Source organism: Nipponia nippon, unplaced genomic scaffold (genome assembly GCF_047370975.1).
Source record: "Nipponia nippon isolate SJK-2023a ecotype South Korea unplaced genomic scaffold, ASM4737097v1 scaffold_1, whole genome shotgun sequence".
NCBI lineage: Eukaryota > Metazoa > Chordata > Aves > Pelecaniformes > Threskiornithidae > Nipponia > Nipponia nippon.
In genome coordinates, this window is record NW_028262290.1 from 118,194,510 (window position 1) to 118,215,213 (window position 20,704).

The 20,704-nt window shown below is 37.8% G+C and overlaps 1 protein-coding gene across 6 annotated transcripts in view; it reads left to right on the forward strand.

Annotated features, from left to right (window-relative positions):
• ULK4 (unc-51 like kinase 4) overlaps positions 1-20,704 on the forward strand; it is a 249,023-nt gene that overhangs the window by 144,367 nt on the left and 83,952 nt on the right. For 5 of the 6 annotated variants that reach the window (XR_015705322.1, XM_087757950.1, XM_087755528.1 and 2 more), the window contains one exon: positions 11,515-11,620. The exons of the other annotated variant lie outside the window; for it this stretch is intronic. Coding sequence is in view for 4 of the 5 variants with exons in the window: in XM_087757950.1 (XP_087614076.1) it covers positions 11,515-11,620 (106 nt within the window). In the remaining variant the exon portion in view is untranslated. The remainder of the gene's footprint in view (positions 1-11,514; positions 11,621-20,704) is intronic. 6 annotated transcript variants of the gene reach the window in all.

The following is a 20,704-nucleotide window of genomic DNA, read 5'->3' on the forward strand; positions in this document are numbered from 1 at the left end:
CTAAGGAAACAGTTGTCTTCCAATATCAGTGAATTCCAGTGGCTGGAGGATATAATTCCTGTGACTGATGTTGCATTCATGCTGTCAGTATTTTATAGAGCTAAAATGGGGCTGTCACTTCATAAGTATTTTGCTGAAATACATAACTGAAATATGACCTACTAAAGTGAACTTCATCTTCACTTCTTCTAGGGTCACAGGTAGAGACAGAGTAAGTATTAAATGCAAAACAGGAAGAAAACAAATAAAGGAATAAATAAAGATCATGATGAAAGGAAAGAATGTTATTTCTGTCTCAGACCAACATAACCAAGATACGTATGCTGTCTTTGGTTCTGCTGCCACAGGCAAAACTAATTTAAAAGCAAACTCTGTGGAGTCTGGAAACTGCGGCAACATCCTAGAACAATTTAAGCAAGGAGAAGGTACTGTCATTTAACCTTGAAGTTCTGTCTTTTTAGTCTCTAGATTTATTTATTCTTTTTAATTTTTCATCCTAACTACATGCCGTTCCTTCCGGTAAACAGTAATAAAGAAAATCATGTTAACCTTGGATAGAATTTGATTAAAGAATAGGGATGGTGGCTTGTTTGTTAGACACCAAGTTAGGCTGATGAGTGGATCAGATCTTTGTGGGAGATTTTTGGATAACAGTAAGCTTCCTTCCTGTTGTGTCTACAAGAGAAAGCGTGGTTCTAGTATTTACACAGAATAAGAAACTGTACTTCCCTTCTTTTTTTTATTTATTCCAATTCAGAAGTCATCTGGCTATGAATCCAAACTGCTCCTTCCAAATATTCCCAAATGTGGCTCTTAATACCAGACTTGTTTCTCTGAGAGCAGTGAGATTTTTGGTGGCTATGAACACTACATTTTTTAGGCCTGAATTTCACAAATGCTTATTTTTGTAAACTGGCATTAAGAGTGGTAGCAAATACTTCAAGTCTTATTTAGCTTAAATATGTGTATCAAATGCACTTATACTCAGGAGACTATTAATCACTGTGGCACACACATGGAGTTAGGACTAGTATGAATGGTAATCTTGCCTTCAAATTCTGAATCTTTGCCCCAGTATCATAGTTCAGTTCTGTTCAGACCATTGATTTTCACTTTCACCCCAGCTCTTTTTATTCTTGGACTTCATATACACAGTTTGGCATAAGAAGAAAACTCATTCATCCTTGAGTTCTTGAATGGGTGCCAAGATAACACTGTGATACATGGGGTATGAAAGTATGTTTGTGTAATATACATACTGTTTATCAGGGAACATTAACTTGAGATAGAGTTGAGAGTAGAGATTGTATACTATTAATTTATAGAAGAAGAAACTTTACAGAGATAATTTACCCATAAACCCTATTCCTATATTTTGCAGAGATATTGTAATATACCTGAAATATTTTTCATTTCCAGGATTTGTAAGTATTTAATAATTTGATTATGGTAAAGGTTTGCTAATGTTTATGGTCCTTAATTAACTGATTTAAAAAAAAAAAAACCAAACCAACTAACCAAACATGTATTTGAGTCTACCATGCATTAAACTTTTTCTCAGTCTTCAGTTGCCTGGAAACAATAGTGCTAAAATGGAGGAGATACCCAATTCTGTAACCTTCTGCAATGTCAGAAGGAAGGGAGGAGGCTGGTGATTTGAAAGGGAGTTTTTATAATTTAAGTGTTGGACCAATCATGGATTGTCTTGTCTTGACCATGAATATTAAGCAAAGAAAAACCATGCCAAATAAAATCTCCCTATAATATTTCTTTAGAGTATATATGAATTTCACTCTTAAGCAAACAACTTTAATGTTGAGAGTTAATATTTCTGGAGTATAACACCACAAAAAAAGCACTGTGATGATGAGTAAAGTTATTTAACAGTTTTTTATTTACACTTAATAAACACAGTGTTTTGCTAGGTAGAGTTTTCACTCATAGCAATCAGTTCATAATTTCTCTTGCCTTGTTTGCCTAGTGTCATAGCAGGAATATACTTTGCTTCAATACTTTGCTTCAAGCATAATTGCTTGTCTGTCTAAGCCCAGGACAGGAACATCAGAGATACACTCTCTCTCATGGGATAATAATGCTGGCTGTATTACTCTTCAGCACTTCTGCCAGTCTGTTCATTGAGGAATATTGTTAGCGCTCCTCTGTTTCTTGCCTTGTGGCTTGGTGCCTTGGTATAAACTAACAGAAGATGTAGCTTGCTGCTATAGGTATAACTTGAGTGGGGAAAGGCTGGGAGATGAATTTGCTAGGACATCCATACGCAATAGTACGTGTACTTTGAGCTGAGTGAAGTGCTGATAGATGATACGGTCTGATGGTTGAGCATGTTTGGTTTTTAAATATATGTCTCTTTGGGAAAATGCAAAAACTCTATGAACAGGTGTCCAAGATTGAGATTAACAGGCTGCCTTAAAACAAAAATATAAAAAGAAATTAGAACTTTCTAATGTTTTTCAGACTAGTAATTAACTACTTAGATAATCCCTAAAAAAACTAATAATAGAAAATAAGAAATAATAAAATTATTTAGAAGGTGCTAAATGTAATGAGACTATACCATGAATCTATTAACAGAAGCTTCAGCAGATGCTTCCTTTTGATGTAACAGCCCTTCATTGTTTTCAAGTTTAATGTAATTTGAATAAACTAATTATCAACATTCTTTGTTGCATTTACAGATTGAGTAAAGGTGAATGTGTGAAAAAAAAACAATGTATTTTGAACAAAATAGTATTTTGGGGGTAGAAGGCATAAAGCAAAGGGTATAAAACAAAAATTATATACATAAATTCATTTTTCCTGCCCCTTTCAACAGCATTAATGTGGTGGGTTGACCCTGGCTGGATGCCAGGTGCCCACCAAGCTGCTCTACCACTCCCCTCCTCAGCTGAGAGAGGGGAGAGAAAATACAATGACAGGCTCATGGGTTGAGATAAGGACAGGGAGAGATCACTCACCAATTACCATCACAGGCAAAACAGACTGGACTTGGGGAAATTAGTTTATTACCAATCAAATCAGAGTAGGATAATGAGAAATAAAAACAATTCTTAAAAACACCTTTCCCCCCACCCCTCCCTTCTTCCCAGACTCAACTTCACTCCCGATTTTCTCTACCTCCTCCCCTCCAGTGGCGCAGGGGGACAGGGAATGGGGGTTGCGGTCAGTTGATCACACGTTGTCTCTGTCACTCCTTCCTCCTCAGAGGGAGGACTCCTCACACTCTTCCCCTGCTCCAGCGTGGGGTCCCTCCCATAGGAGACAGTCCTCCATGAACTGCTCCAATGTGAGTTCTTCCCATGGGCTGCAGTTCTTCACAGACTGCTCCAGCGTGGGTCCCTTCCACAGGGTGCAGTCCTTCAGGAACAGACTGCTCCAGCGTGTGTCCCCCGTGGGGTCAAAAGCCCTGCCAGCAAACGTGCTCCAACGCGGGCTCCTCTCTCCATGGGGCCACAGGTCCTGCCAGGAGCCTGCTCCAGCATGGGCTTCCCACGGGGTCACAGCCTCCTTCAGGCACATCCCCCTGCTCCAGTGTGGGGTCCTCCACAGGCTGCAGGTGGATATCTGCTCCTCCGTTAACCTCCATGGGCTGCAGGGGGACAGCCTGCCTCACCATGGTCTTCACCAGGGGCTGCAGGGGAATCTCTGCTCCAGCACCTGGAGCACCTCCTCCCCTCCTTCTTCACTGACCTTGGTGTCTGCAGAGTTGTTCCTCTCACATATTCTCACTTTTTCTCTGGCTGCAATTGCACAGTTTTTTTCCCCCCTTCTTAAATACATTATCACAGAGGCACTACCACTGTTGCTGATTGGCTCAGCTTTGGCCAGCAGCGGGTCCGTCTTGGAGCCAGCTGGCATTGGTGGTATTGGACATGGGGGAAGCTTCTAGCAGCTTCTCACAGAAGCCACCCCTATAGCCCCCCTGCTACCAAAATCTTGCCATGCAAACCCGATGCAATGACTATATATCCACTCAACCTAACTAAATTATGGTAGGGGAAAAAGCATTCTTTCCTCATTCAGACAGGTTCCATTTCTCTGTGTTTCTTTGTCAGCCCATGGCTTCTAATTCAACACCTTTTTCTCCAGCACCACTGAGGTTAAGTCTGTGAGTATGAAGAATAAAACATTTAATTTGAGATTAAGAGGGGCAATGGATATTTTTCTCATCTCTTTCTACTTCCTCAGAAAAGACTAGTCTTTCCTCAGTTGTTTTTTTTAGTTGTTAGGGAAGATGTTGGCAATGGTATTTCAATCTGGATCTTGCACACCTCAGTAGGTAGTATAATCACTAAGTCAGTCTCACTTTCTGCTTTTAACTACAAATTTAGCAACTAGTTAGCTATAGAGCAGGAAGAAGAGACAGAGACCTATTCCTTAACAGCTGATGATGGATTCGGGAATGCAGAGTATGGGAGAACAATGTTCAAATCCCTGCACAGCCCAATTCTAGCGGAGACCTGAAACTCAGTTTTCAGTATCCTAGATGAGTGCCCTAACTTAGTACCCTATTCAGCATATGTCTCTCTTTACGATTTTAAGCAGAAATTCCATTCTGAACCCTTCAAACCTTTTCCAGTAAAAAATTTTAGTATGATCCTTTGGATAAGTCTAATGAATCTATGTTCTCTAAATCAAAAATGTTACCAGCAAATTCCCCAAACTCATCTAAACTTCTTTCATTGTAGTGGCAAAGTGTCTTTTACATCAAAGCAAAATCCATGTTGAAAAAAATATGTCAGCTTATTGGTATCTATAGTTCTGAAGTTGTTTAAGAACTGGTCTTTAATTAATGCTGAAAATGCAAGTCTGAGAAGTGAATATTTTGGTATGGAAATTTCTTGGTGTAATGGTTGATTGCAGCTCCCAAGTGACTGCAGTTCAAATGCCTCGCTGATACTTGAGACTCTCCAAGGCATCTACAGATTTATGCTACTAAATATGAAGTTACTGCTGTGGTGGTATCTCTTACTTCTAGAGCTTTATCGCTTCAGAACATACCAGCATGAATGCTTCCAGGGTGCTAGGATCTTCCTTGATATGAGGAAGTTTAATTCTCTAGAGTAAGATATATAGATAGAGAGCTGCTTTTCCATACAGTCTCTTCAGTCTTGAGCAAGTTTTTCATTTAAGGGAGTTTCTAAGTGTTGTTCACAATGAATAGCTTAAATACTCAGGAAGCTAATTGCTTAGATACTTCTTCCTAGGTAATGGGGAAAATTATGTTTTTATAGGAAGTTGCTTCAGCGTGTCCTCCCTTTGAAGGAGCCTGACTCTACTTGAGAATGAGTTCTTGCCCTAAGGTTTTCAGGAGCAAAAGGAGAAGCTTTGAGGTTTCATTGGTGCCAGAAATTTAGGTGCAATTCTGTAGGAAGAAGAAATGGCATTGCGTTCAGAGATCTGCTGCTGAGTTGCTTTGCACTTCATCTGTAACAGTAAATGTAAGATTGCATGGCTGGTTATTGTTTTCTGTGTCGTGCTGCAACAAAATTTATCCTGTCTTTGTCTAAAAATTAGACAAAAAGTCATACATTAATTTCACTGAATTGGACCATTAGTTTCCTGTTGTTGGTTTGTTGTTTGTTTTTGGTTTTGGTTTTTTTTTCCCAAGATGACTTTGATTCACTGAAAATTAACTAACAGGCAAATAGTTGGGGTTTTTTTTGATCAAATAAATACAGAGCAAAAGCAAGGACAAAAAGGAATTCTTACTCAAGATTTGGATCTTTGGTAGTTTACACTATAAAAATTATATGTTAATTTTAAAAGTATATCAGTATCCTGGCATCTTTTTCTCTTCATTATGTGTAAAGTAGTATTGGTGACAAGCCTTCATACGGTTTCCCTCTTAATAACCTTGAAGATTGTCTACCTCTAATTCTGAACAGATTTAAGTATTTTTCTCTTTATGTAGTTTATAAACCTCATGCTTGCTCACATAGGACAGTTCTGGAATCCTTAACTCGCTACTTAAATTTTCCTTCTTGGATTAGTATGGTTTATTCAGCTTCCACAAGTTTGAAACATGAAGTGGTCCTCTTAAAGGAGGAAAAGTAGTTAAGCTATTAATAGGTGGTGTTAAAAATACTGTTCTTGTTCACATGTCCATTCTTTGAAGTTGTATTCTCACAGGATTTGGGAATAAAACGAGAAGAGAAAGGACACTGGCCTTATTTATATTTTCAGTTCTTAATGTTTGTCGTATAAAAGAAGTACAATCTTGATATAAGCTGGTTTTCTAAAAGTAAGAAATTTCATCTTTTCATTCTATAAAGACAATGTTCTTAGAGCTCTGTTTGTTGTAAATGTCACCTTTCCTCCTTATGGCTCGGGAGATTCTGACCATTAACACAGATAAAATTGCATGCTTGTCTCCAAGATAACAAGGAATTTGGGGAAATGAAAAAGATGTAACAAATGAGTTGCAGAATAAAAAGAAAGCTTGTTAGGTCTCTGAAAATCTGAACTTAGGTATGGCAAGAGAACACACTTCTAAATTGATATACTTCTCAAAAATGGATGTACTTTTCAAAAAGTATCTTGTGAAGTTTTGCATCGCTTGCTGCAGTGGGTGGGAGAACAAAGTCTAAGACTAACACTACTGCTTTCTGTTGGTTGGTACTTGACATCAGAGGTTTTTATTAATGGTATCCTTTCTGCTTCATCAGTCCTTCAAAATTACTACTTTTTCCCTGTCCTCAATTGACTTTGCCTAAGCATTTGGTGACTAAGAATACAGATTTTGTTTGGGTTTTGGTTTTTGTGTTTTTTTGGATGTGTTTTTTTTTTTTTTTTCAATATTCTAATAGGAATTTCTGTGAAAGTTGTAGGACTTTTGATCTTCATGTGTGGACTGAATATATCACTGTTGTGATACATCAGAGAAGCATGATTATTCCAGAAATTGGTTGCCTGATTAATAGTTGCTACTTATTGTATGACCATACTCAGATGAAAATATTTGGAAATATTATCTCTGTTAGAACTGTGCTTTTGAAAAAGGCTGATTTTTGAAAAGCAGAGTAGCACGAGACATGGCTATGCTTACTTCTGACTTAAATCATCAATAAGGAGAATAGTATTACCTTAATGTTAGAGATCCATATTTATAAGCTTTCAGCTTATGCATAACTGGTCTCTTGCATCAAAAGCCACAAAATGTTAAAGACCAGATTAGCCAACTACATATGTAGCTGGATTAAATTTGTTTCTTGGTGGGCTTCTTCTTGTGATTGAAGAACAGTGCATATGCTGTTGTGAATGTCCCTTGCAGGCTGCATGCTAATAATACTGTTTCATACAGAAGCGTTCTACTGTTATGTCCAGAAAAGTTTCTGATCCTCTATTTCATATATGCAAAGTAATACAGTGTATCAAAATAAGCTAGGTTGAATGCAGTATTAAACCATGTTCTTGTTAGAGGTCCTTTTTCGCATCAATAGTTTGGCTTATTTTATCTCAACTATACTGTGCCAAAGAATCATCACGTAAAAATGGGATCTTTTAGTAAATATAACTTGTATATGGTTCATTTCTATAATTTTCTTCTTTAAATGGATTTAGTGTATGAAAAATTAAGCCTCCATCTTGTTACATCCCCGTATTTACCTAACTTGCATTCATAGGTCATATGTAAGCTTGAGAAGGAGAGCCCCTCTATAGTTAAAGTTCAATCACTCTGATTATATTGAATGAGCAGTAGTGCTGTGGTATATAGTGGTCCTTGGATTTAATTACAGCATATCTGTGAACATAGCATTTAGTGCATTTTCTTCTGGATTCTTAGATACATGAGTAGGAGGCATGTATATGAAGTCTCCCAAATTGGTAACCTATCACAATTGCTATGTCTTTCGTTATCTAAAATGTAATTAAAATAATAAAATTGCCTATGCTGTTCTAAGTTCTAATCCACTTAAAGGAAGAGAAATGGCAGCTTTAGCCATAGTATCTTGCCAAGATTGGTACTCCCACTTTGCTAATTCACACCCTCTTACCTAACTGGCTTTAAAAAAATACTTCAACCGATTTCTTTTGTTAACGTACAACCCTTCAAAATTAGAATGAAAAGTTTAATGGCCTAAATACAGTGCAGTCCTATTTGAAAAGCCTGATTTATCTTCTGTGGTTCCTTTTTTTTTATACTAGTATTTCCTTGTTATGCCCTTGGTATTTCATAGCTGTCCTTTTTAAGCACTGAAGCAATTAGTTTTGAGAAGGCTGATTCTTCAGGGTCCAGTGCTTTCCTGCCTTTCATTCGCTGAAGCTGTACATTTTAATGAAGTTGTTTCATCTGTGTTGCCAAACACTAGAATTTTGCTGCTTCAATTCTAATTATCTCTGCTGGCAAATGCTATGTTTTATTAAGGCTGTCAAGTGCACTGTTCATTAAATGTCCACAGTCTGTGGTGCCGTGCACATAAATTAGATCAGCTTTGCTCCTTGATAGACTATGAAGAAGTTAAATATTTTTATATAAACCTCTAAAATCGAGTCTAACAGCAATCAGTGATGAATTAGATGAGTAAAGCATACCTGTAGCTTCTTGAAACCTAGTATCTTGTCAAAAACCATCTATGATACATACGTTAAAACTCTAGTAGTACAGCTAAGTATATGGTTTGTAAGATTATTTTGTTCATTAAGAGACCATTCTCCTTCCTCAAGATACCTACATCTTGAATCTTGCATCTTGAATTCTAGTTTATATGTGTTTAGGGCAAGATAAATTTTGTTACATATGCTTCAATATAAGTAAAAGCATCAGTGCTAGTTTTTCAGTAGAGGGTTGTATAGTGTAATTGATCTCCATTAAAAGCAAAGATGGCTTCATTTTAATGTTACTAACCTGGTGAATGCAAAAGATTGCTACTGTAAGCAACTACCAGCTTCTCTTGTAATTGCGTATCTCAAAAGGGAATTTTGCTAGATGTCTACTTCAAATATATGGGGCAGTAATAGAACTATTGTACTTGCAAAGAAAATATTTGAGTCAGCTCTCATTTGTGGAATTTTTTTGCTTTTATTCATTTTTTATTCTCAGTGTATGTATCATTATCTTCAATGACACGAATGGGCATTCTTACTATTTAATGTATTGTTTTCTAAATGTTCTTTAGGAGAACTAGTAAGATATTGTGACGATAGACTACCAGATAAACACATAGTTGATCTTTTGAAAAAATATTTTTCTTACCCTTCAGCTATCTATAGGAAATAACTTCAAATTTATTTTTAGTACCAGGGCTTTATGGTATCTCTTTTCTGTATTGGTTACCTTATCTTTTCAAGAATCTAGTGTTTATACTTTCCAACATTGCTTTTAAATTTATCAGGCTGTATTTTAAACCTTCGGAGGAAAAGATAGTTATTGTAGTCTTTTATAGAAATCATAAATGACATCTCAAAGTGCTATGTAAAGTAATTAGAACTTTGGGGCTCTTGGATATATATTTTTTTAGGGTTTGGTGGGAAACTACAGTCCTTCAAAGGCTGTGAGCCGCTCGTCCTTGTCTCTTCTCCTTATGATCTAGTTTAAAGTGCTCTAGTATGAATAGAAAATTCATACAGCCTGAAGTTGAATAGGAGGCTGTGTATGTTTATATATTTCTTTATCTGTTAATGTATTATGCCTTATCATGTATATTTCATGGTATTTACAGGAAATAATAGCATTTAGTTTTATTTTTTGAGTGCAGAAAGAGAAATTAATGCTCTCAAAGCAACCATCTGAGCCTCTGCCTGTCAAAACCTTTCCTTCAGTAGTTAAATGTTTAAAGGAAAACATTTGTTCTTCACACAGCATGACCCTTTATACCACTGTGACAGAGGACTTTCCGAAGTGGCATTCAAGGAGCATTTCACAGTATCCTGAATTTTATCAGACTAGTCAAGAAATAAAAGTCAGGAGTGTCTCACTTGAGAATTCCTTGCAACCAGTTATATGATGTTTCCAGGCAGGGATTCAAGTAGTGCGGCTTATCCTAAGTGCAGTGCTGATGACTTAGTCCTGGCCCAACCCAAAAAGCGGCTTATAAACTAGAGATATCACTCTGAATGCCATTTGTAAGGTTGACTTGAAGTGAATTCTTGGAAGAATAGTAAAATATGTTCTTTGCGATTGCTGCTGGCTAACAGTCAAGCAGCCTAATTCTGCACCAGCTATGGTATTTAGATGGTCAATAAGATTATCCCAAAGAAGGATAGATTACTCCTATTGTTTTCAAGCATACATCTAAGACAGAAGGTCATAAATGCCTGAGCAAAGAGATGTAGAAGAAAAACTGATTTTGGCCGCTAATGCTCATCTCCTAAGGGAACTTCCAGGGAGAGTGTTCCTTTGACTGTGTTCAGGGGCTGAAGTCATTTTTGTCACCTGAAATTCAGACCAGTAATCTTTTTCCTTGTTCAACTTAAAATTTAACTGTTTTCAAAGGCCTACTGTCAGACAGGAGATGGATCAGAATAGATGGCATATTCTGTGGCAGTGAAGTAGTTGAGTGATATCAGTATATTGAGAGATTTGATGGGAAAGGGAAGCATGGAAGTCACCTAGGTGCATGTGAAAAGTCTACAGTATGTGAAATGTGTCAGTTTTTTCTTAATGTTGTTATTTTCACTTTGGATGTATGTTTCTATTTGGCTTTAAGTCTGAAAAATTGGACAAAATATTTCCTGAACCTTCTAGGGAGATTTGAAATGTATTCAGGCTTATATTTATATCTAGACTCAGATTTGGAAAAGCTTCTCATATTTTGGCTTCTTGGAAGTTACCTGAGTTATTACTGTCACTAGCATGAATAAATAAACGTTTTGATTGCACAACCTTATCCACCCTTTTCAGGTTGAGTGTGCAAGTGTGTTAACTACAACAGAGGAAAATAAATTTCTTTATAAACCTTGATGCCTTCCTCTTATCCGTGTAGTTTCAGAAAATTGTGAAAAATCACTGAAGCAATCATCAAGCATAAGAAAGACATCATAAGAGTGATGCAGTTACATATAGAAATAGGTTTTTAATGTGCATGTAAAATTAATTTTATACTTATGAAATTATACAAACAAAACCAACAAATAGATTTTACAACTTCTTGTGGGTTATCAAGCTGAAACTGAAAAGAGTAAAATTAATGCCAGTAATAAAAGAAATACCATACAAAGGGAAATGTTCCTGGTTCTGAATATATAGAGGTTAGGTTGATAAAGCTCTATGCCGTTTCTAAAAGTCCTAGAATTTTAGACCTAAGTAGGAACTCTTTCAGTTCAAAATCACATGAGAGAAGTTTTGATCCAAGATTTTAGATTTGGCTTCCTGAAATTGATATTCTCTACTAAGATATTTGACTGGTTTTCCAGTATTTTAAATGTTGAACTTCAAGGGACTGAGAGAGTATTGCTTTTTTTTTTACTACATTTTTGGAAGGGAATACTCATCTTCTAACCTTGCAAAAAGAAAACTAGATTATTTTTTTTTTTTCCTTTGTGTTATTTTTACAGGAACACCAAGACAGTATACTTGGGAATACAGTGCAAACTGTAATTGCCTTACTGAATAACACGGTTGCTAATAAAAGCACAAACATGATGTTACTCTTCGAAGAAGGTATGTTGTCTTTATCTTTAGTTATTCTCTGTACTATAGATGTTTCCCAGTCTGTTGTAATATCTGGCACTGTGTGAAACTGTAGGCTTGTATGTATTTATACTCTATTAGTGGTTGTTGGATAATTGCATTGTAACTGACTGGTACTCCTCATCACTTCATCTACCTCCCTTACTGACTTAATTATAAATTTAACTTTTTGAAAGCTGTTCCTCCAAGACAATGTGGTTACAAAAGAATTACTTAGACTGAAAGTTACATTATGCCCGAGGAGAATGGCTTTGGAATGGAGTGGGCTAGAGCTCTGACCATAACAGTGCCAAGTGCAGGCAGAGAACTTCTGTGAGTTCTTCCTTTTCTCACTGCTCAAACCTGTGGAAGGATAAGTTGTATAATATCTCTGCACTCTTTAAAAACACTAGCTTCTGTTCCAGTCCAGTGATGTAGACTAATGTCTACATCATAGTCAGTCAAACTGACTATGAAGTCTTAGTCTACAAACCATTCCATGTCTTCATTTCACTATGTTTTGTTATCAGAGCTCCTTTTATTTAGAAATTGGTTCTGGTTTACAAAATGAAGAGAAAGTTTCTGCTCTGGGAAATCCATATAAATTTTAAAACTTGTTTAGAAATATACACATCGATAGCATTACTTTTGTTTATCGTTAATGAGCAAGTGACATCCAGAAATACAGATCTACACTACAGTTTGTACTGTTTATATAGAATAAATCAAAGACCTAGACTACTGGCATAGCGGTATATAGCATACTCCAGAAGGAAAAGGAGGAAATTTGCATAGAGAGACAGTGAAGAGAGAGATAAGTCTCTTGTGAAGCCAAGAGTTGAGATAAAACCTTTTAAAAGTCTCTAGGAAAAGATTGGGTGGGGTGTGAGGAGGAAACTTCAGTGTAGCTTTTCTATAGTCATCGCATCAGAGAAGGACCCAGATAAGACATAGTATGATTAAAGGTTTAAATTATAAACACTGATGGTGATGAGCAAATTTGAAGAATTGGATCTGCCTTAGATATGCGATAAAAAAAAACAATGAGAACACATACCAGCCTAAAACTCCGTCAAGATTGGCAGTAGTAGTCATGCTCTCGTTTTTGTAATTACCTTAGCAGTTAAAGCACTCACCCAGAAAGTGGGAAAGCTGAATTCCTGGTCCTTCTTACGCTGAAGGGATTGAATGGACAATGGCATCATTCAGGAGACGAACTGGAACTTGACATTGTAGCTAATAACATGCTCCTCTCCTCTGTTTCAAACAGATGCACTCTGAAGTTAGTAGTATGAGAACAGGGCCAGAAAAAAAGAAAAAAGAGGAAAATATGACTGAATTGGAGAGGGATGGTTCATAGGATTCTGACTCTTTGATTATTTCTCAGCAAACTGCCTATCACACTTAGAATTCTTTGGGGCTTCTTGGGGTTTAGATGTATGTGCTGCTTTTACTATCCTTGGGCACATCTGCTCTGTGTCAGGCAAAATCCTAAACTAGCACTGACCTGAGCTGCAACAGGATAACTTATTAAAACTGCACAATGATATGCAAAGAAGTTAGCTCAAGTCCCACAAGCACTGTAACCACATAATTGGCATGCCTTACTCGAGGTAATATGCTCTGCCTTTCTGCATGGCAAATTAGGTGCAAAACTATTTAACAACGTGGCAACACTGCATCCATTCTCTAAATATCTCCTCTTTATTGTCTCACAGAGCAAACTCCCATGTACTTTTTATGCTGCTGGTAGTATGTCAGTGCTCTTTCACTTCTCATCTGCTCAAAAAATAAAATACATCTCTTCTATCATGCTAGTTTCCAAATTCAGAAAGTGTGATAGAAACATTATTGAAGTCTTTTATCTTTTTCTCCTGCTATGTCATAAATGACTCCAGTAATATTTTCAGACTATTAGTGATTAGATAACACTAACTTGAGCTCACTGAACTTCAGCATCCTGACTAGGAAAACCAGCACAGCAGCCAAAAATAATCTATCTCAGGTAAAATGTCCCCATCTTCTCTTGTCCCTTTTCCCCGTTGGCTAATCTTCAGAGTACTGAAAACCTGGATTTTGGCCAGTCCTTTATTGATTAAGAGCCTAATTGTCAACTAAAGAACTTCTGAAATTTGGTTTGCAGGAATGTTATGAAGGTATTGATCTTGTAATTGTAGACTGTAAGATTTTCTTTGAATGAAAAAGGGAGAAAAGGAGGATCTGGGGAACTACAGGCCTGTCAGCCAGACCTCGGTGCCAGGAAGGTTATGGAGCAGATCATCCTGAGTGCCATCATGCGGCACGTACGGGACAACCAGGGGATCAGGCCCAGTCAGCATGGGTTTGTGAAAGGCAGATCCTGCTTGACTGAACTGATCTCCTTCTGTGACAAGGTGACCTGCTTAGTGGATGAGGGAGAGGCTGTGGATGTTGTCTACCTGGACTTTAGTAAAGCCTTTGACACCCTTTCCCACAGCATTCTCCTGGAGAAATGGACTGCTTATGGCTTGGACAGGCATATTCTTTGCTGGGTAAAAAACTGGCTGGATGGCCGGGCCCAAAGAGTGGTGGTGAATGGAGTTAAATCCAGCTGGCAGCCAGTCACAAGTGGTGTTCCCCAGGGCTCAGTACTGGGGCCAGTTCTGTTTAATATCTTTATCAACGATCTGGACAAGGGGATTGAGTGCACCCTCAGTAAGTTTGCAGACGACATCAAGTTGGGTGGGAGTGTCAATCTGCTGAAGGGTAGGAAGGCCATACAGAGGGACCTGGACAGGCTGGATCAATGGGCAGAGACCAACTGTGTGAGGTTCAAGAAGGCTCAGTGCCAGGTCCTGCACTTGGGTCACAACAACCCCATGCAATGCTACAGGCTTGGGGAGGAGTGGCTGGAAAGCTGCCCAGTGGAAAAGGACTGGGGGTGTTGGTCGACAGCCAGCTGAATATGAGCCAGCAGTGTGCCCAGGTGGCCAAGAAGGCCAGTGGCATCCTGGCTTGTATGAGAAACAGTGTGTCCAGCAGCACCAGGGAAGTGATTGTCCCCCTCTACTCGACACTGGTGAGGCCACACCTCGAATACTGTGTTCAGTTTTGGGCCCCTCACTGCAAGAAGGACACTGAGGTGCTGGAGTCTGTCCAGAGAAGGGTAACAAAGCTGGGGAAGGGTCTAGAGCACAAGTCTTATGAGGGGCGGCTGAGGGAGCTGGTGTTGTTTAGTCTGGAGAAGAGGAGGCTGAGGGGAGACCTTATTGCTCTCTACAACTACCTGAAAGGAGGCTGTAGTGAGGTGGGGGTCGGTCTTTTCTCCCTAGTAACAGGCGATAGGATGAGAGGAAATGGCCTCAAGTTGTGCCAGGGGAGGTTTAGATTGAATATTAGGAAAAATTTCTTCACCGAAGGGGCAGTCAGGCACTGGCAGAGGCTGCCCAGGTAAGTGGTTGAGTCCCCATCCCTGGAGGTATTTAAAAGATGTGTAGATGTGGTGCTTAGGGACACGGTTTAGTGGTGGGCTTGGCAGTGCTAGGTTAACAGTCGGACTTGATCTTGAAGGTCTTTTCCAACATAAATGGTTGGTATGATTCTATGAAAAGTGATTCCATACAAACTGGAGGGCTTTTTATCCTTTTCGTTACCAATGGTGAATATATAGTTCAGGAAAATACCTTAAACGTCCTCTGCCACTACCTTTGATATTCAGCTTGTCCTTTTTGAATGATTTTTGTGTGATGGAGAAGAACATGATCTAGTAAAATGGAAACTAAGCTCCCTCTTGCAGAAGAGGATTCTGGAGTCCAAACAGGAAAGTTGAACATGAGTCAGCAGTGTGCCCTTGCAGCAATAAAGGCAAAAGAGGGCTGCAATAAGAAAGAATAACTGGAAGGTTGAGGAAAGTGATTATTATCCTCTATTAGGCACTTGTGAGATTTCATCTAGAATACAGTGTCCAGTTTTCAGCTCCAAACTATAAGAAAGACATTGACAGACAGGAGCAAGTCCAGAGGAGGGCAGCCAAGATGTTTAGGAGGGTAGACCACACGATGTGTATATTTCCAGCATCTGATTGTACTATTACATGAATTTAGTCCTTCCCAAGTGCAGAACTTTGTATTTGCCTTTGTTAAACTTTAAGAGGTTTCTGACAGCCCATTTTTTTTAGCTTTTCAGCTTCTTGAGCTTTTTCTGAATGTTAGCTCAGCCCTTCGTCACATCAACCAATTGCCTCATTTCAGTCATCTGCAAACTTGCTGAAGGTGCATGTTATTCCCTCCTATTAACATGCTATGTCCGTGCTGTTAATGAAGGCATTCAATATTCATGAGCTATTCTGCTACCTTAAAAAAAATAAAGGCTGAAGACAGAGTATTATGGGTCATCAATTTCCCTTATTTCCCCATTACAGTGTGATAATTAATTCATGTATATGTGGAGCTTTAGAAATTAAAAACCCTAAATACTTGCTAAACATTATAAGGAACTCAGGGGGTCAGTCCTGTCAAGTTTTTTTGTTTCCAAGAGTCCAGACATTAGCAATGAGGATTTCTTTCTGATTCTGTGTGTGCCTTTCTTCAGCTGCCAAGAAGCAGTATTTTTGCAGACAGATCATTCAGAGACCCTCGTCACTGTTTCCTTTTGTGCCTGTTAGCCTTCAGAACTCTCTCCTGCTCAAAGGAGTTGTATTAGGTGATAGAGATTTTTTTTTTTAATGGGTTGCAGTTTACATGTTGAACTTTCCCCTTTCTCAAGGAAATCTTGCATGATGGCACTTGCTTCATTACTACTTCTGTGATTTCATATTAATAACAATGATACGGTTGTGCATTTCAGCAACTTGCGTACAGGGTGGATTGCCTAGCATTAATTTCTCTCTCCCCTGAACTGTGTCCTTTTGTGTGACAATACATCAGACACGTAATGATAACCACTTGTAATGTTTAAAGGTGAAATGGAGAATAACATATGCAACTGAAATCGCAGAGGGAATTTAAAATGGCCTGTACTTGTGTTATCAGCTATTAAACATTTGTTCTGTTAACATTAATGACAATTTCCACTTAATAATCAGAGGGGAATAATATGATTCCGTTTAATTACTGAGACCGGAATTCAGTAGGGAGACTGGGATTAATATAGGGTCTCTTGTGAATAGTTAAGGTGAGATGCTAAAAAGCCAAGACAGTAGTGGTCATTTTTAACATGGTCGTCTAAGAATGTGAGACTTACCCTCTTTCCCTCTGTCTTGGCTCCTGTCTGCCAGTCTCTTTCTTTCCTTCCTTTCCCCATCTTTTGAAATCATTGGACAATTTAAAGTTAACTTGAGAGAGCACAGAGGTCCAAATATACAAAGTATGTATTCATTCTATAATAATCAATATCTGAGGAAAGGAGAGAGACCCAACTTAGGGCCATAGCTTAGGGAAAGGCAATAGTATGGGCTTATCAATTAAATGTCCTGGCTAATGTACAGCAAACGGAGTAGTGTGACACATGACATGCACTATATATATATATGTATTTACACATTTACAGAAAGAAAGGAATTTCAATACCTAAAATTTCCAAATTACAAAATTTTTAAAAACATTAAGTTTGCAACCTATTATCTTGGACCATCCCTATGGAAATTAGGTTGCAAAAAGCCAAAAGATGTCATTTCAGCTTCAGGTAGGAAGTAAAGAATGTAAATGTGAGAGGAGCATCGTTCTTGAACAATTTTTCTTCTTTTATCATAAAGTTATGACATGATCAAAGTGGAGCTAACTGGTCTGAGTTTATATCCTGGACTATAATAGTTCTTACTGATGGAGGTGAAACCTTCTCATCTGTGAATTCTATTTCCATTAGCATTTATTAAATTAAATTATAAAGCATAAAGCTTATACTCTTACGCAGTATCCTGAGGTCTACTAGTAGGCTTGTGAAAATCTATTAATTAGTATATCCCCCTGGTCTTTTCTGTATTCAATTCCCATTTGCTTTTTAGGATATCTGCAGTCTTCTGTTTTAGGTTTGTAACCACTGAGTTCAACAGTGTGTTGGTCAGTGCCAACATGTAATGATCCCACAGGATTAGTCAGTGCATGGGAGCAACTCCCACTATAGCACATGCTTATAGCTTGGGTGACGCAGGACGAGGCAGTGCCAAGGTTTTGGAAACAGGGAAAGGGAGTCATCAGACAAGAATAGTGACTTATTACCATGGAGGTAGGCAGGGATATAGGATGCAAATCTGTAGGAAATGGGGTATTGTTAGTTCTACTGGTCATGAAACAACCAGCTATATATTACTTTGCGCTTCTCATGTTAAAAGGGTTACCATTTGTCGACTATAAAATGAACACCCAGTTCTAGATGCTAGAATCATCATCTCTTAAGCAGGTGTCACAGGAGTACAGTATTTGACCATCTGTTTGTATAGTTGTTAGGGCAGTCTACTGAAAAGACATATTGTCTGTATTAGACATGTTGTGTCTATTGACAGGCATTGACATAATGACAAATCTAGGCATAAGATGAACCACAAAGTCAGGTTTGGCTGCTTGATAAGTGAGTGGTGTTAATGTGCAAGTCTGCTTAATTATGTGGAAAGCGGTGACTAATAAATAGCCAAGTGTATCACAGTACTTAATGTATTAGGACAGTACTCTAGCACAACTCGCAGATATATAAACTATTTTGCCCTCAATTCAGTTTTTTTGTCACCTTTGTTTCTTTTCTTGTTGTGTTTCTGGGTTTGTTTGTTTTACAGATAGTTTGCACAAATTAAAACCAGAAGATTTTAAATCATCTCAGTTGTATGGAGTTAGTAGTGCTTTCAGACTTTGAGTCCTGTTTGTCCCTGGGTCATATTCAAAGGCAAGGAAATTCTTCATTCTAACTGTCGCATCATGTGCATTTTGCTTATAGGAAAAGTTTGGACATAGAATATTAGAGTGTAGAGAAATGTGTTTCAACGGCTTTAGCTGCTTCATCAGGATCCTCATTCTGAAGAATGGAACAAAGCAGGTTGTTAGAAAATAAATCTTATAGGCTGCAGTGGATAACTTCTGATTGTCTGCAGCTATTTATTCCTAATAATGCCTCAAATTTATTACATTTATATAAGCAACTATTTTAAGAATGTATAAAAAGTAATTCCAAGTAATTCTGTCTTTAGGAAAGGTTTCCACTGTGATTCAAAGCTGATTTAGTAACTTGTTTGCAGCCTAGTGTTACTTACTAATGAGTTTACATTTTTAGCTTTTTTGGAATCTCATTATACTCCATAAATGGTTTATAAAACTTCTTTCATGATGGTCTTATAAGGAGATGATGTGTATATATAAAGTTCAATCCAGTCATGTTGAATTGAATGACGTTTTCCAGACTGTACTGCTATCATACTGTGTTTGGCTACTATCCTGAAGTAACCACCACTAGCAGTGTAAGCAGAGATGTTTGTCTGGATGCTTGAAAACAGTTTCCATTATATGGTACAGCAAATCTTAAACTTTATTCTTTATGTGTTAATGCTATTGAATCTCGGGAACTGAACTAAAAGTGAAATCATGGGTTTTAACACTTAGAACAATAAAACTAGTTTTCAAATTCTTCTTTAAAAATGCAACAGCTGTTAGTAGTACATGGTACTTCAAGCAGTTTGTGTGAAAACTGAAGTTCCTAAGGAAGGGCCTTTAGTGGAAATGTAGCATGTCAGCTACAGCAGTTGTTTTATATCCATTATCATATTAAGAAAGCATGGTAGGTGCTTAAAGCAGGGACAATTAGTAAAAAGGAAGAGATCTGCAATAAACTTTGTAGTCAGATCGTCATAACTCATTTGCACCTCATGAAAGAAAGATCAACCTTCATGGGTGAGGTATCCTTATTCATCTTGTGGTCCACTGCTTTGACTTTTAGTCAAATGCCAAGAGATTAATTAGATTTCAAATGTCTTTGTGTGTCATATTGTTAAAGTCTGTTAAATATTGCATATCCAAAAAGTGGCACTCATGAGACCAACATCCAACTTTAACCTTTTTCTTAAAAAAAAAAAAAAGTGTATCAGTCTTTTACATACACAGATCTTTAACATAATGATAGGTAAATCACAATGAATTCTGAGCTCTCTAGATAGACCCCAAAGGTTTCTAACTTACCTAAATCTTGGGAGGATATTCTGTCTTTCACTTCCTTGCAGATAATTGTATTTCAGCTTCAGTCTCCAAAAGATACTTGATTATGCTTCCCATAGCACACTTTTTAAGAACAGCTTCTAGCTTCCTAGCCAGCTCACTCTCATCTGCTAAATTGTCAGTGGTCCTGAAATTAGGCAGTCAAGCCCACTAACTTGGCAACTCAGATCTTCCTCCCGGTCGCACACACCTATGCAGTAGTCTGAATTACTGTACAACACTGGGAAGGCGTTGATGTGACATTGCATGGGACTTTGATTTTAGGAATACAAGTGAGTTGTTGGAGCAGCTGGCTTCAAAGTTGCAGGATTTTCTTCCAAGATGGGAGAAACTAACTCTAAGACAGCAATCAAGAAGAAGACCATGGATTAGTCATGCAGGAGAAGTCTACTTGCAAGGGAAAGGCAGTGGTTATAAAATCCTATAAAATACATTACTTAAACTAATATGCCCTTAAAAAAACCAAACCAAAACAAAACCACAGTCTGCGAAGAAATCAGGCACACATTCAGACTAGTTCTGAAGCCATTTGCTCATTCCTTAGTAGCCCCTATTTATTCGTAGGAGGCAGGAGTTTTCCGCAAAACTTTTACAGGATACAATATAGGAATATTTGTTCAGTGACTGAAGACAGAAAATGTGTTGTTTTGTGGCAGTCCTTTATACCTGCTTCTTGTACATCATCCTAGGCAAATATAAAGCTTAGTTCATATGCAACATATTGTGATTCTGGATTCAAAGATTGGCAGGGCGAATCAGTTAGGGAAATCAATATGAGTGTAAACCTAAAAACAATTTTTCTGTATTTGATCAATGTTTAGAAACAAGATGCTTTCAGTTAAATAAGTGTAAAGTAAGAAATTATTTTAAAATACAGAAAGTAAATGCAGATAGACTTGCATCA